Source organism: Mustela erminea, chromosome 14, assembly GCF_009829155.1.
Source record: "Mustela erminea isolate mMusErm1 chromosome 14, mMusErm1.Pri, whole genome shotgun sequence".
Classification (NCBI taxonomy): domain Eukaryota; kingdom Metazoa; phylum Chordata; class Mammalia; order Carnivora; family Mustelidae; genus Mustela; species Mustela erminea.
In genome coordinates, this window is record NC_045627.1 from 5,323,952 (window position 1) to 5,341,734 (window position 17,783).

The following is a 17,783-nucleotide window of genomic DNA, read 5'->3' on the forward strand; positions in this document are numbered from 1 at the left end:
CACGTGTTTGATTAAGTTTATTTCTAGGTATCCTTTTATTTTTGGTACAATTGTAAATGGGATTTTTTTAAAGTTTCTCTTTCTGCTGCTTCATTAGTAGTGTATAGAGATCCAACAAACTTCTGTTCACTGATTGTATAATTGCAATTTTACTGAATTAGTTTACCAGATCCAGCACTTTTTTAGTGGCGTCTTTCCAGTTTTAGGTATACAGTATCATGTCATCTGCAAATCATGAAAGTTACACTTCTTTACCAATTTAGATGCTTTTTATTATTTTCTATCAATTGCTGTGGCTAGGACTTCCAGTACTACGTGGAATCAAAGTGGTGAGGGTAAGCGTCCCTGTCTTGTTCCTGACCTTGGGGGGGAAAACTGTCAGTTCCATCCATTATGGACAATATTAGGTGTGGATTTTTCATAGATGGCTGTTATTAATTTGAGCTATGATCCTTACTTCATTGAGGGTTTTTGTGATGGATTGATGTACTTTGTCAAATTACTTTTTCTGCATCTGTTGAAATAATCATATGGTTTTCTCCTTTCTCTTACTTAGGTATCACATTGATCGATTAGTGAATAATGAACTACCCTGGAATAAAATCCCAGTTAACCATGGTGAATGATTTTTTTTACTCTTTTGTTGAATTTAGTTAGCTAGTATTTTGTTGAGGATTTCTGCATCTATATTCATCAGGGATCTTGGCCTGTAGTTCTCTTTTTTAGTGGTGTCTTTGTCTGCTTTGGTATCAGGCTGGTGCTGACCTCACAGAATAAATCTGGACGTTTTCCTTTCTTTCCTATTTTTAGGAATAGTTTAAGAAGAATGGTTATTAATTTTTAAATTAAATTTATTTATTTACAGCATAACAGTATTCATTATTTTTTCACCACACCCAGTGATCCATGCAATCCGTGCCCTCTATAATACCCACCACCTGGTACCCCAACCTCCCACCCCCACCCCGCCACTTCAAAACCCTCAGATTGTTTTTCAGAGTCCATAGTCTCTCATGATTCACCTCCCCTTCCAAACTCCCCCAACTCCCTTCTCCTCTCTAACTCCCCATGTCGTCCATGCTATTTGTTATGTTCCACAAATAAGTGAAACCATATGATAATTGACTCTCTCTGCTTGACTTATTTCACTCAGCATAATCTCTTCTAGTCCCGTCCATGTTGCTACAAAAGTTGGGTATTCATCCTTTCTGATGGAGGCATAATACTCCATAGTGTATATGGACCACATCTTCCTTATCCATTCGTCCATTGAAGGGCATCTTGGTTCTTTCCATAGTTTGGCAACTGTGGCCATTGCTGCTATAAACATTGGGGTACAGATGGCCCTTCTTTTCACAACATCTGTATCCTTGGGGTAAATACCCAGGAGTGCAATTGCAGGGTCATAGGGAAGTTCTATTTTTAATTTCTTGAGGAATCTCCACACTGTTCTCCAAAGAGGCTGCACCGACTTGCATTCCCACCAACAGTGTAAGAGGGTTCCCCTTTCTCCACATCCTCTCCAACACATGTTGTTTCCTGTTTTGTTAATTTTGGCCATTCTAGATGGTGTAAGGTGATATCTCAATGTGGTTTTAATTTGAATCTCCCTGAGGGCTAGTGATGAACATTTTTTCATGTGTCTGATAGCCATTTGTTTGTCTTCATTGGAGAAGTCTCTGTTCATATCTTCTGCCCATTTTTTTATATGATTGCCTGTTCTGTGTGTGTTGAGTTTGAGGAGTTCATTATAGATCCTGGATATCAACCTTTTGTCTGTACTGTCATTTGCAAATATCTTCTCCCATTCCATGGGTTGTCTCTTTGTTTTGTTGACCGTTTCCTTTGCTGTGCAGAAGCTTTTGATTTTGATGAAGTCCCAGAAGTTTATTTTCGCTTTTGTTTCCTTTGCCTTTGGAGACATATCTTGAAAGAAGTTGCTGTGGCTGATATCAAAGAGATTACTGCCTATGTTCTCCTCTAGGATTCTGATGGATTCCTGTCTCATGTTGAGGTTTTTTATCCATTTTGAGTTTATCTTTGCAGAAAAAGCATTTGACAAAATTCAGCATCCGTTCCTGATTAAAACGCTTCAAAGTATAGGGACAGAGGGAACATTCCTGAACTTCATCAAATCTATCTATGAAAGACCCACAGCAAATATCATCCTCAATGGGAAAAAGCTTGCAGCTTTCCCGTTGAGATCAGGAACAAGACAAGGATGCCCACTCTCACCACTCTTGTTCAACATAGTATTAAAAGCCCTAGCAACAGCAATCAGACAACAAAGGGAAATAAAAGGTATCCAAATTGGCAATGAAGAAGTCAAACTCTCTCTCTTCACAGATGACATGATTCTTTATATGGAAAACCCAAAAGACTCCACCCCCAAACTACTAGAACTCATACAGCAATTCAGCAACGTGGCAGGATACAAAGTCAATGTGCAGAAATCAGTGGCTTTCTTATACACTAACAATGAATACAGAAAGGGAAATTAGAGAATCGATTCCATTTACTATAGCACCAAGAACCATAAGATACCTGGGAATAAACCTAACCAAAGAGGTAAAGTATCTGTACTTGAGGAACTACAGAACACTCATGAAGGAAATTGAAGAAGATGGAAGACCATTCCATGCTCTTGGATCAGAAGAATAAACATTGTTAAAATGTCTATACTGCCTAGAGCAATCTATACTTTTAATGCCATTCCGATCAAAATTCCACCAGTATTCTTCAAAGAGCTGGAGCAAATAATCCAGAAATTTGTATGGAATCAGAAGAGACCCCGAATCACTAAGGAAATGTTGAAAAACAAAAATAAAACTGGGGGCATCACGTTACCTGATTTCAAGCTTTATTACCAAGACAGCATGGTACTGGCATAAAAACAGACACATAGACCAGTGGAACAGAGTAGAGAGCCCAGATATGGACCCTCAACTCTATGGTCAATTAATCTTCGACAAAACAGGAAAAAATATACAGTGGAAAAAAAGACAGTCTCTTCAATAAATGGTGCTGGGAAAACTGGACAGCTATATGTAGAAGAATGAAACTCGACCATTCTCTTACACCGTACACAAAGATAAACTCAAAATGGTTATTAACTTTTTTTAATGTTTGGTAGAGTTTGCCTGTGAAGTCACCTGGTACTTGACTTTTGTTTATTGGGAGTTTTTTGATTATTCATTTGATTTATTTGCTGGTCATCAGTCTGTTCAAATTCTATTTCTTCCTGTTTCAATTTTGGTAGGTTAGAGATTTCTAGGAATTTATTCATTTCTTCTAGGTCCCCAATTTGTTGGCCAATAGTTTTTCGTAATATTCTCTTATAAATGTTTGTATTTCTGTGGCGTTGGTTGTTATCACTCCTTTCTCATTTGTGATTTTGAGTCCTCTTCTTTTTCTTTTCTTCTCAATAAGTCTGGCTTGAGGTTAATAAATTTTATTGGTTTTCTGGATTTTTTTCCAAAGAACTGGCTCCTGGTTTCATTGATCTGTTCTATCTTTTTTTTTTTTTCAAAGATTTTATTTATTTATTTGTCAGAGAGAGAGAGAGAAAGAGCGAGCGAGCACAGGCAGAGAGAGTGGCAGGCAGAGGCAGAGAGAGAAGCAGGCTCCCTGCCGAGCAAGGAGCCCCATGTGGAACTCGATCCCAGGACGCTGGGATCATGACCTGAGCTGAAGGCAGCCGCTTAACCAACTGAGCCACCCAGGCGTCCCTATCTTTTTTTTTTTTTTCCCAGTTTTTATAGCATTTATTTCTGCTCTAATCTTTGTGATTTCCTTCCTTCTGCTGGTTTTAGGTTTTACTTGTAGTGCTTTTTCTAGCCCTTTCAGGTGTAAGTTTAGATTGTTTGAGATTTTTTTTTAATTTTTGATTATTTTGAGATATTTTTGCTTCTTGAGGTAGGGCTATAATGCTATAAACTTCCCTCCTAGAACTGCTTTTGCTGCGTCTCAGAGGTTTTAGAATTATTGTGATTTAATTTTCATGTGTTTCCATGTACTTTTTAACCTCTTCTCTGAGTCAGTTGGCCCATTCGTCATTTAGTAGCGTGTTATTTAACCTCCATGTGTTTGTGGTCTTTCCGGATTTCTTCTTGTGGTTGACTTCTAGATGAATAGTGTTGTGGTCAGAAAAGATACCATAGTATGGCTTCAATCTTCCTGAATTTGTTGAGGCTGGTTTTGTGGGCTAATATGTGATCTATTCTGGAGAATGTTCCATGTGCACTTGAAAAGAATATGTATTCTGATGTTTTAGTATGGAATGTTCTAAAAATAACACGAAATCCATCTGTTCCGGTGTATCATTCAAAGCCATTGCTCCTTGTTGATGTTCCGTTTAGATGATCTGTCCATCGATACAAGTATGGTGTTAATGTTCCCAACATTATTGTATTATTACTGATTAATTCCTTCATGTTTGTTAACCACTTTATGTATCTGGGTACTCCCAGGTTGGGTGCATAAATATTTACAATTGTTAGGTCTTCTTGTCGGATTATCCCCTTTATTATGATACAGTGCCTCTCTCTGTCTCTTGTTACAGTCTTTGTCTTAAAGTCTATTTTGCCCAATATAAGTATTGCCACCCCAGCTTTCTTTTGATATCCATTTACATGATTGATAGATGTTTCTCCATCTCCTCAGTTTCAATCTGCAGGTGTCTTTAGGTCTAAAATGAGTCTCTTGTGGACAGCATATAGATGGGTCTTTTTTTTTTTATCTGTTCTGTCACCGTAGGACTTTTGAATGGAACATTTAGTACATTTATATTCAAAATAACTAGATAGATATGTATTTATTACCATTAGATAAATTTTCAAACAGATTCAGCTTCTTAGTCTTTTATAACAGAGGCTGATCAATGAAGTCATTTGTTTGGAATTACCATCACAATTCAGGATCATTGATTTGTCTTATTTTCTAAAACTACAGTGCTTCTTAAACATTTGGTCTTGGAAAGTTCCACACTTGACTAATACGGTGCCATCTGTAGTGCCGTCTACTCTGTTATCTTGTTATTTTCAGCATGAATCACTCAGATTGAACAATTTCACATCCCATTAATATGTCAGTTATAGCCACATCACCATATGTCAGCTAAACTGTATTATGAGTGACAGAATTTTATTCTTTTAGCTCAAATACTGGTGAAACATTTTGTTGGGGCTAGGATGGGATAAAGTTTACTTAAATGAGTCCCCAAAGTAAAGAACTGAATTGGCTAAAAAAAATACATGTTTCAATTTCCAGTCTTCAACTTATTGTAGACTGAATTTTATATCAAAATTTATTTTGTATCTCCATGTAATTTTATATGTCAAGTAAAATTACCTATTGGAGGTATGCAGAAAGGAAAGTAAACTGAAAGTAAGTCTATACACCAAGTTTAAATTTGTTCTAGTGTATAGAAGGCGGGTGATATTTAAATGAAGTGCCGTTCAGTGAACACATCTCTGTGCCCAGCATCACAGTGCAGTGGCCAGCCAGCACGAGCAAACAGGCATGTTGCTTACACTCACTTGAGAGATTATGATGGAAAGGGAGGTTTAGGGTTGCAGCTGGGAAGTGAGTCTGACCCAAGTGGTCAAGGAAGGACTTTTAGAGGGACTGATTTTTAAACAGAGACCTGAAGGCTGAATCATCTGACCTGAGTCAAGTCTGTTTCAACCCGGGATTAAAGCTTTGTACAGCTGGCCTGGGACGACGGCACGTTGGACTCTTTGGAGCTTATGGCAGTGATGAAGCCCTTCTGGGTAACAATGACGGCGGCACCATGCTGTCCAAGAGCCGCATACAAGCTACATGCGATCAGCGCGCTACACCGAGAGCCGAGCTGGTAGCAGAGAGAGCACTGGACTGGAGGAAGATGGCCTGGGTGCTGGTCACTCACTGGCCACAGACTTGCTGGGACCAAAGTTATGTGCCTTGACTTCTGTAGGCTCCCAGGGTGGGATGGCATTCCATGAACTCTAAGACGGGACAGCACATGTGCCTCACCTCACATGCCAATTCAATGCCTGCCCCGGGCCCGGTTTTTGGATTGTTCTCAGTTAGCGATGTCTGCCAGGGGACTAGGGGATTCTGTGGCTTTACCACAGATCCTCCCACCCTGCTCTGCTCTCTCTTCTTTCCCAGTTATAATACTCCGTGATCCAATGAAGAGAGAAGATTTGAGCACAGTTTTCACGTTAAAAGGTATACCGTTGGTCTGAATTTCCTGTGCATGTTTTCTTAGGAGTAGAAATAAAGAGTGAACGATCTAGAAGGCAGAAGGCCAGGGGCAGAGGAGGAAGGAAACTCAGGACTCGGATGATACGAAAATGAGTAATGGCTTTTCAATGAGTTCATATCAACATATTTTAAATATTTGGATTTTCCGTCTATGCACACAATTTTGAAATGCAATCTGTTCTTCATTACATGCCTAATTTGTCAAATCTATTACTTTTGGCTAGAATTCAGGTGGCTTATGAACAGCTAATGCAGGCAAGGGAGAAACATCCACAGAGCCCATGTTCACAGGCATGAGCTCCCAGCCCAGCGTATGGGACGGAGACCCAGCACTGCCCGGCTACTCGCCCTCAAAGAGGAGCTGATACATGCAAACACGCTCACGTTACTTGGACTGGAATCCGGTACTGAAAAGGCCACACAGGTTTAAAACGTCTAAATGATTCTGTTTTAAACTGGGCTCTGTTAGATTCCGGAAAGAAAACCACCACACGAACAAAATAAGCAAACTAAAAACCAAAACCAAAGCAAACCAGACAAACTGGTTTTGAACTAAACTCCTTACTGCTGAATTCCATATGGTCCCTGCAAACTCCACACTCTGAACAACCACGGAAAGCTGAGCCTGAGCCCCGTCTGTCTTGCTGTTCTCTCTCTCAATTCGACAAGTTCTCTGTGCTCATCCCAGGGCATCCAAAGAGCTAAGCAGAGGGAGGGGTAGTTGATATGGATACAGATAGGCATGCAGCCTCTCGAGACAAAGCCTCATACTTCAAATCTCCACCCAAGATCAATGATGCCAAAATAACAACACCTCCCCCAAATTCCACAAATTTCACCCCAAAACTTAGTCTTCCTAAAGATTCAGATGATGAGAGGGGGATGTGATCTTAATACTTTCAGAAGCTCTGTAGAAATCGGTTTCCTCTGGTTGCTCTACGTGGCCACCAGCAGGCACCTGTCTGGGACGTGCCTCTCTCCACAGCGAGCTGTAACATGAACTAGCTGTACACACTGCCCTGCTCTGAGCCCATCTTCCTTCAGGTTTCATAATACTGACAATCATTTATATTAAAGTAGCACCTGACATCGAACAGAACATTTAAAAAATGTATATTATATGTATTAATTTAATTAAAATATACACATATGTATACATGAATATATATAAATAGTAAGCACGAATATATTAATTTTCACCCTTAAGCGAACTGCTGGTGTTGCAGGTGGGAAGGGGAAGTCTCTGAGGGCAGGGCAGTTGGGGTGATGACCCTTCTCCACCTTCCGAACCCTATCTGGGCAGCAGACCCATGAGGCCATGTCTCTCTACTAAATGATCTACACTTTTCCCGAGTCGGCTGTTTTGATCAAGACAGCTCCTCATACCCACCCCGAGATGCTCCTTGACGAAATGCTCTTAACACCATTTTAAGTGATTCTTCTGCGTCTTCATTCTTAGATTATTTTGCCCCCTTTTCCCTTTGTCACACTAGTCCACCAAAGTTGCTGCTGACCAGCCTTTTGAGTCCAGTCCACTCTCACAGCTCAGCAGTCCTGGCCCCACTCACATACCCATGTGCTTGGACGGGATGACAACTGACTGTGTCCCTCTACAACAGAGGGGGTACAGAGGGCTATAAAGTTATACCCAGTGCCAGCTCATTATAAACTATAGCTATAAACTCTGACCAATGCCTTCAGTGTGTCTGAAAATGGGGATAAATCAATCCTTCTGCCATCCATTGATCACAGAGCAAGGGAAGAGCTACCAGAGAAATTCCCGAGATTCCTTACCTAGAAGCTCTGACACTGTCTAGATTATGACTAGAAATAGCCCCGAGAACTCCTAAAGCAATCAAGTATGGGTCTAGGTCTAAGTAACCAGAGCCAGTGAAGCGAAGTTCAAGGGTTCAGAGGTCCGAAAGGTTCAGCAGTTTCTGCTACGTCCCCCCCAGCCGCACCGCCCCCCCAAAAAAAAAAGCTTTGTAGAGGATGGGAGGGCAGCGAGGTGCTCTTCCCGGTCCTCAGCCAACTTAAGCTGGAGCAGCATAATCTTGAGGTCGGAGTGATATAAATTAATCTTCCCCAATACTAAATAACCAAGTACTGTTTTTATACAACAGAGTTCACATTCACTCCATTTTAGCTTTCTTTTCTGAAACAATACTGTATACTCCAAGGTACACAGTCTCCTTTTTTAAAATGATGGTAAGATAGATATAATGTAACATCTAACAATATAACGTAACATGTAATCATTCTTAAATACATAGTTCCAAGGCATTCAGACATTCACATAAATTGTGCACACTGGTATAAAGGATGCCTACCGCTGCACCACTGGTGTTGAACGAGGGATATATTACTGACCTCTCACTTCCCGTTGCTGATACTCTCTGTTTTTAAGAATGGGGTGTGCAATCCACATCCACGGATGGTGCTTGCGGAGCTGAGGGAGCATATAATGGGTCACAAATCCCACCGAGCCAGCCAGGGCAAACAGCACAACACTGAGAAATGGCTGTGGTACAAGAGGGCAAATCTCATTGTTTAGCCTCGCAGGAGAGGGGAGGGACGTCCGTGAATAATCCATAACGCTACTGCCCTTACCCTCATCCCTCTAGCAGAACAGAGAGGCAACCCCAGGTCTCGTTACAGGCTTCCAAAAATTTCTTCCACGCAAAACCCACCTGTGTTGCGAGCCACTAAGTTGGGGACTGGGCGGGGGGTGGGGGGGGGGGCGTTGAGAGCTGTCCCCGGGAAGTTCAAAGACCAAGGGAAATCTGCTCTTGGTTTTGTTGCTGTTGTTTTTAAAAGAAGAGGTCGGAGAAGAATAAATGAAACAAGATGGGATTGGGAGGGAGACAAACCATAAGTGACTCTTAATCTCACAAAACAAACTGAGGGTTGCTGGGGGGAGGGGGATTCAAGGAAGGGGGGTGGGGTTATGGACATTGGGGAGGGTATGTGCTTTGGTGAGTGCTGTGAAGTGTGTAAACCTGGTGATTCACATACCTGTACCCCTGGGGATAAAAATATATGTTTATAAAAAATAAAAAATTTAATTAAAAAAGAAGAAGAAGAAGAAGAGGTTGGGACTAACCAATGCAACTAACAGACTTTCCTTGTTGGAAGGAGCGCCTGAGCATGTAATACTTCCACTCGGGTAACTGTTGGAATGTCAAGCCAGAAACCCCATCTAGAGCTCCTCACTTGTTTTGCTAACTGAAAATTACGTTTCAAAGCTCCTTTTGGCTCCAGGACCTCTGTCTGACTCCTGATGTGTTAATGCCTCCAGTCTCTGCTCCCCGCAGGGTGCCGTCAGCCTGTCTCACTACCACTGGGTCCCAGGACGTGGGCTGATGCTCTAACAAACAGCACAGCTCCCCGGGTGTGGGAGGACAAAGGATAAAGCACTTGAACCCAATCTGCCATGTGAACCAATTCTCATCTTGGGTGTAACTCCTCGCAGCACACAGGGATGTTCCTTAAACCTCTTAGCTGGTGTTCTGTTTTTCTCCTCCGGCTCCACTATCCTGCCAATGCCCCGGAGCTCCTGTGGTTAGGGAAGCTAAGAAGGTGGGGAGAGGAGAGCATAAAGTCGAATGGATACGTACGCGCAAGGACAGGAACACGGTGCTGGCACTGATGGCAAATGACAGAACAGCAGCCACCGAGCAGATAACGAGATCCGATTTTAAGATGTCCTTCTGCAAAGAGAGAACCAGCTGTAAAGTCTGCCTTTCTTTGTTCTCTCGGCAACTCTGTAGTCACCGGTCAAGTCAGGGAACAGGATACTGACTCTGGATACCCTACTCTCCCGGCGTATCACTTACCTGATGTGCTCCCAAGGGCACATACGGGATGGGCCATCCATGAGAACAAGGCAAAGGGTGGGGAAAGGGGAATGCACAGGGCAAGGTCAGCCTGCACCTGCTAACCACAGCAGGAAACAAGCTTTCTGTGCGTATAAAAGGCATAAGGTTCTTCTCTACGAACCAAGATCAGATACAAGAGCCCGTGGTCTGGTAAAGGAGGGTAAAGTGTTCATCTTGGCTTCAGTGGAGCTTACATGCAGGCTGTTTGCCAAACAGAAGCCTCTTACACATTCACTTATTTCTTTGGACCAGAAGATTTCACAGTTTAATTCCCCAGTCAGATTGGATAAAGGCCACTTCCAAATCATTTAAATCATGTATCACGGACATGTATGCAGAAAATGAAAATGTCAGTAAGTTGCTAATAATTTTCCATTACATAAAATTGCGGTGTAAGCAGGGGCTAGGGGAAAACAAAACAATGTTAAACCAAAGGATGTTATTAATACTGCATGAATATCATAGGGAGGATGGCCTGTTAGTGCAAATCCAGCACAAAAGTGCTGGCTGGGAGATCTTAAAGAGACACAAGGGACCATCACATTTTTTCTTTTGACAGAGGCTAACTTGCAGCAGTACACAATTATTGAACATTTTAAGGTACCATGCACTGGAAAACTCTGAAGCTATCGCTATAAATATATCAATATCTCATACTGAAAGGGAATAATGCCTTTTAAATCATTGTATTGAATGTTCTGTGCCAGAAAATTATATCTGTGTACATCTGTTTCCCTACATTTCTTTTCTTGTTTTTAAAATTAAAATGCGGCATTCTTGCAAGTCGTACTGCTGGCTTTCTGAGTGAATTAGCACCCAAAGTGATGGGAAGAAATCAGAAAGACAGCTTAAATGGAGTAATAATGAACCTGGAGCCATATGATGAAAAAATCAACACTCCTGGTAAAAGTAATTAATAATACAGTGAAGAGGGGCACCTGGGTGGCTCAGTTGGTTAAGCGTCTGACAGCTGATTTCAGCTCAGGTCATGATCTCAGGGTTGGGATCAAGCCCACATCAGGCTCCACACTCAGCAGGGACTCTGCTTAAGATCGTCTCTCTCCCTCTCCCTCCGTCTTCTCTCCCCTCTGCCCCTCCCCACCTCATGTGTGTGTGTGCACATACATACACTCTCACTCTCAAATAAATAAAATCTTTTAAAAATAATAATACAATGAAGAGATATATTCTCAATGTCCATTTATCTGCTAAAGTTGTTCTATAATTCACATACAGGTACTGAATATGAGAAGAATCATACAGTGATAAACTAACTTCTAGATTTATTCTTAGTAATGGTATAAATAATATGGCTAAAAAGTGGTTAAGAATTTCCCTGATTTTTAAGCAGGGCAAATGATTTTTTGTTTTTTTGTTTTTCATTCTGAATCTATAAAATTTTTGTGATCACAAGGTTTTCACCAGAAATTTACTATTAATGAACGGCCAAAATTCAGGTATACTTTTATTGCAAAGATTTACAAAAGGCCAGATTTTCCTGAAGGAAAGATCTGTATAACTCATTGAATCTTTAGGCTATGAAGAGAAGTTAACTTTTCCTTCCTATTTCTTACTGACATGGTTTTATGTCACTTAAAAACTACTGACTGCTAACCCAGAAGGAAGATAAACATTTTCTCAAATATTCTAATTTGAATCCTGCCTAAGGCAAAGTGGGCCATCAGGGCAACTTCTGGGAAGAGGAGGGTTACATTTCTGGGTTCCTGAAAGCAAGAGGGAGAATGAGCTCTGGTGATGGTTATTTTTTTCACAGTTGGATGACATATGGGAATTCCACTGATTTTTGTCAGAATCATGAGTATCCGTTGTAAATACAAATGACTGCAGGGCCTTTTTTTATTCAAATGTTCCTCCTGCCCATTTCTTTTCTGTATTGTATTTTTTAAGCAGGGCTAGGGAGATATGCCTGACATACAAAACCCTGCATGTGTATAAAGAATACCACTTGGTGAGTTTTGACCTATGAACGTCCCCATGAAATCCATAATCATAATTAGGGTAGGTAGCACAGCCATCATGCCCCCAAGTTTCCTCCCCTAACCTTTCCTAACCTATGCCCCCTTGTCTCCTCTGTCCACAGGAAACCACTGATCGGCACCATCACCATGGTTTATCTCATTCCCTAGAATGGGATATAAGTGGAATTGTAGAAAATGTATCCTTCTCTGATCTGGCTTCAATCACTCAGTGTCATTATTCTGAGAGTAATCCACGTTGTTGTCTGTATGAATAGGCCACCGCTGTTTATAGCTGAGTAATATTCCTTTGTGTGCACCCAGCTGTGGGTAGACATTTGAGATATTTCCAGTTTTTGGTGATTACAAATAAAGCTATGAATATTCATGGCCATGTCTCTGGACACGTGCTCTTATTTCTCTTTGTAAATGCTTTCAGTAGAATGGTTGGAACACATAGTGGGTTTATACTTAACTTCTTAAGAAACTGCCACACAGGGGTGCCTGGGTGGCTCAGTCAGTTAAGCAGCTGCCTTTGGTCTCCGGTTGTGATCCCAGGGTCCTGGGATTGAATCCCATGTCTGGCTCTCTGCACAACAGGGAGTCTTCTTCTCCCTCTCAGTCTGCCTATCTCTCTGCCTCCTTATGCTCTCTCTCCCTACCCTCCCATAAATAAATAAATAAAATCTTTTTAAAAAAAGAAAGGAAAATAAACTGCCACACGGTTTCCCAAAGTCATTGTAACCTTTTTGCATTCTCACTGGCAGTGTGTGAGAGTTCCAATTACTCCATACCCTTGCCTACCCTTCATATGGTCAGTAATCTTGATTTTAGCCATTCCAGGGTTGTGTAGTGCTGTAACAGTTCCCAGAAAAGGGCAGTTTTACCCCCTCAGGAACATCTGGCAATGTCCTGAGACATTTCTGACTACTATATTTCAGGAAGAGGGAGAGTGACCTTGGCATCTGGTGCATAGAGGCCAGGGATGCAGCTAAATGCCCTACAATGCACAGGACAGTCCCTGACCACAGAATTATGAGGCTCAGGATGTCAACAGTGAGGCTGAGAAACCTTGATGTAGTGCTAATTATAGCTTTAATTTGCATTCTTCCAATGACTAATGATGTGGACCATAATTTCACACACTTAGTTTTTAAAATACCACTTATAATAGCATAAAAAATATAAAATACTTAGGGATAAATCTGACAAAAATGTACAAAACCTGTACATTCAAAACTACAAAAACCTGCTGAAAGAAACTCAAGAAATAAATGGAGAGATATACCATGTTCATGGATTTGAAGATTCAGTCAGTATTACTAAGAAGTCGATTCTTACCAAACTGATATACAGATCCAGTGGAATCCTAATCAAATCCTAATAGGACTTTTTTGTACAAATTGCTAAGCTGGTTCAAAAATTACTTGGAAATGCAACAGTCTGGAAAAAGGTAGAAACAACTTTGAAAAGGAAGAACTAACTTGGAAGATATATAATATCTGATTTCAAGGCTTATGACAAAGCCGTAGGAATTATGAAGAGATGGTATTGGAGCAAAAATATATCTAGATCAGGAGGACAGAAAAAAGAGCCCAGACCGAAATGGAATTGAGCAACTAACTGGACAGCTATCTACAAAAAAACAAAACAGCAACAAAAAAACCTTGACATTTCCTTCATGTCACATATGAAACTTACTTAACTCAATGTACATTATAAACCGAATTTAAACTATTGATTTATCAAAGAAAGCATAAGGGGAAATCTTAGTGACCTTGGGTTTGGCAAAACTTTCTTAAATAGAACATTAAAATGTGGAATTTTAAAAGAAAAGAAGTCATTAAATTGGAGTTCATGAAAATTTTAAACATTTTTCTCTTCAAAAATACACTGTTACAAAATGAAAAGGCAAGCCAGGAACTGAGAAAAATAATTGCAAAATATATACCCAACAAGGAACTTCTATCTATATTAATATATAAAGAACATTAAAATAAGAAAATAAATTTAAAATTAAAAAATAAATTTAAAATAAGTTTAATTTTTTTTAAATTTAAAAATAAGAAAAAGGAACTTCAGAAATCAATGATAAGAAGTCAAACAATTTCTTTCCATCTCCATTCTCAGCTGCAAATAGACAAAGTTTTGAAAAAACTCATCACCAAATATGATGGCAAAAGGTAATTATTGAGATTTTTCAAGTTAGTGTTAATTTTTTTAAAGATTTATTTATTTATTTGAGGAAGGAAGAGAGAGAACAAACAGGGGAGAGGAACAGAGGGAGAGGGAGAAGCAGACTTCCTGCCAAGCAGGGAGCCCGATGTGGGGCTCGATGCCAGGACCCCTGGGATCATGACCTGAGCCAAAGGCAGACGCTTAACCACTGAGCCACCCAGGTGCCCCAAAACTACTTATTCTTACAAACCTTTCTTTTTCTTGTGTATTGAATTGTCTTAAATGCAGTACCATATAACAAATGTGATAATATTATCTTTTTAAAAGCAATCTTGAAAACACCCGGACCTCAGAGACTGTTCTTGTGTCCTGCAAAAACAGCCTTTAATACTGTAAAGATTTATAATTTTGGTTTTCTAATGACTTTGATGATTTTAATATATATTACACATCTCTGTTACTGAAAGATGTAAGAATGTCTGAGGTTTTACTTGAGTTTTGTTATATGAAAGGAGAATTGCTGGTGTTGCCTTTCTTCTCCACATGCTTGAAGGCTAATAACTCCAAGTCTCTTGAATTACTTATTTAAACAACGGGTTTAGAATCTTCGCTTCATTTTGATAAATATCCTAAGTCTTAAAAGTGAACCACAGGATGTCAGGTATTGCAAAAATCAGTGTACAAAGTATTTGAACAAAATGCAAATTTAGGTCTCTGCAATTTTTTGGTATGAATAAATGTTTTCATTATAGGATAACATAATATTGCAGCCCTCTACAACACAGAGAAGAAAGGAAATAGATCATTTGTGATCATTATATCCTGACACTAACAGCATTAGCATTTTTATGGTTTCTGGGCCAGTATTCTTGCCTGCGAATGCTGAGGCATGGATCTAGCTGCCATCATGATGTGTGTGAGATTATCTGTGGATATTTTATAAAGGTCTGATCATAGTTTACATGCAATTTTATACATTTTTCAACTGTACTTTCTTTTGTAAGCACTATCTGTATGTATATTATTATAAAACTTACTAATAGTCACTTAATGACGAATTTTTTATCTTGTGATGCAATAAACATACACACACATACACATACAAACAGGGCCGTAGTGGAAAGGCAAAACATTAATTTCATGAATGAAACTGAATGTGCCGTGTTTAGGCAAGCATTTCCTGACCGCTAGGTTATTAGATTGTTTTCCACGTTTTACCATGATGAATTATGCTGCAATCCTGATCTTTATGCACCTAAATCTTTTTTTCCTATTTTAAGTTCGTTCTCTAGAAAAACTCTGACAAATCAATTTACTATATTATAGGTTATGAATTTGAAAATTCTTGACAAATTATGCTTTCTCAGATGATTCTAATAATTTACACAAATATAAACAATATAGAAATCTCATCTTGTCCCAGTTGGCAATATCATTATTTTATTCTGTGCTGACTGAGTGGACAAAAAGAATGCCATCCGGGGCACCTGGGTGGCTTAGTTGGTTAAGCTTCTGACTCTTGATTTCAGCTCAGATCAGGATATCAAGGTTGTGAGGTGGAGCCCTGGGTTGAGCTCCATGCTGGGTGTGAGGCCTGCTTGAGATTTTCCCCCTCTGCCCCTCACCCCCAATCATGCACATAAACGTTTTCTCTCCCCCCTCAAAAAAATCTAAATTTATTTTACATTTCTTTCTGTAAAAGTAGGGTTAAATATAATTTCCACAATTACTTGCAAATATTTTATCTCTAAATGAAATATATACACGTATATATATATGATTAGAGTTTGAAAATTAAACTGTGAGTTGTTAGTATAAGAAATATATTTAACTTTGTCAAATTTGCAACGAATATTTTAACAAATTATTTAATTTTATTGCCTTTAAACCTATAGACGTTTAAAAGTTTTATGTACTCACATCTAACTGTGTGTGTATGTGTGAGTGTTTTATTTATTTTCATTTTATAGATTCCAAGCCTGGAAAATTATCCCCTTTCTAGTATGTGAATAAATGTTTGATTTTATTTCATACTTTTCTGAAAATTTCTTTTAAATTGTTAAAATTGTGGGCCAGGCATATAAGAAAGTGGTTAAAATATGTATGTACAATTTAAAAAATAATTATAATGTGAACATCTCAGTAACTATCAACTGATTCAAGAAATCTAGCTTTCTAGTACCTAAGAAATTCCTTATCTGCCTCCCTGATCGCAAACTCTTCTTTCCCCTCTTGGGGGCTTCATATCAACTTCCTGGACTGTGGTGAAAGTAAGTTTCTTACTCTTTGAATAAGAATGATTTGCTCCTTCTGTACACAAGGTAAGCAGTTTGGCTAGCCTATTTTCACCCAACAGATGGCACCAGATGTGTCCTGCTTCCTTTGTTCAACATTACGTCATGCCTAAGACTCACCCCTGCCATTGCGTGCATGTCCAGTAAGCAACACTGTGTACTATGCGTTCCACTGTTGGTGCCATTTCCAACGGCTCCAGCTTAGGGCCCTTATGAATAAACGAGATGAGGAACAATCTCGTATGTGTATTCTGGTACAAAAGTGCAAGATTCGCTCCAGGGTAAGTACCCAGGAACAGAACTGCTGGGTGTGCTGTGTGTCTTCAACTTTATGATAGCTAATTGTTTCCCAAACAGAAACACTAACTGTACTACCATCAACAGTACATAAGAATTCCCTTGCTCTACAGTATTGTGGGAACTTTTCATTTTCCGTTAGTCTAGGAAGTATGAAATGGTAACTCGGTGTGGTTTCAGTGTAGAGTTTCCTGATTATTAATTAGTTCACACGTGTATTCATGGTTTGGGGTGTTTTTATTTCCTACCTTGTGAAGTGTATTTTGACCATTTTTAATTGAGATATCTGGCTTTCTTATCGATTGATAGCAATTTTCATCTCAATACTAGTGCTTTCTCTACTACATATATTTAAAAAATCATTTCCCATTCTGTGTATTATTTTTTAATACTCTTTTTGGTTATTATTTGATAAATCAAAGGCCATAACTGTAATGAACTTCCATTTTTTTTTTCTTGTTTGAAAAAGTCTTTCCTACCTTAGAATTATCCTGAAGATAACTCAGGATTTTATTTATTAGGATTATAAGCACTTTCAGGTTTTCTCATCTCGGTTGTATAACCCATCTGGAAGTGCCACACAGGAGTCCTATTATGTTTTGTTACTGATGAAGAACTCTTTTTTATCATCCCATTTTTCCCTCTGTACAGAGTAGGAAGTTACGTGCTGCGTTTCTACTCCTTGAGCAGTTACACTAAACATTCCAACATACATCCTTCACGTACCACAGTTTTGAGCTAATCCATAACTTTGTCTCCTAGACATTACTAAGAATTTTTAAGACTTGTGTCCACTTCTCCTTCCAGCCAAAGTTGTAGGTTATCCTCTTCTTATGGTTTTATACACTTAACGTTTGCTTAAATTTCTCTTTGCGCTTTCATGCAAAAATTAGACTTTCCATCTGAGACCA

The 17,783-nt window shown here is 39.4% G+C and overlaps 1 protein-coding gene across 2 annotated transcripts in view; it reads right to left on the minus strand.

The window, feature by feature from the left end:
• PCNX2 (pecanex 2) overlaps positions 1-17,783 on the minus strand; it is a 288,644-nt gene that overhangs the window by 138,257 nt on the left and 132,604 nt on the right. Inside the window, exons 18-19 of one of the 2 annotated variants that reach the window (XM_032312937.1) lie at positions 9,867-9,959; positions 8,620-8,698 (exon numbers count right to left, since the gene is read on the minus strand). In XM_032312937.1, the coding sequence (XP_032168828.1) occupies positions 8,620-8,698; positions 9,867-9,959 (172 nt within the window). Of the gene's footprint in view, positions 1-8,619; positions 8,771-9,866; positions 9,960-17,783 lie in introns of both variants that reach the window. The other variant, XM_032312936.1, reaches the window with a different exon arrangement.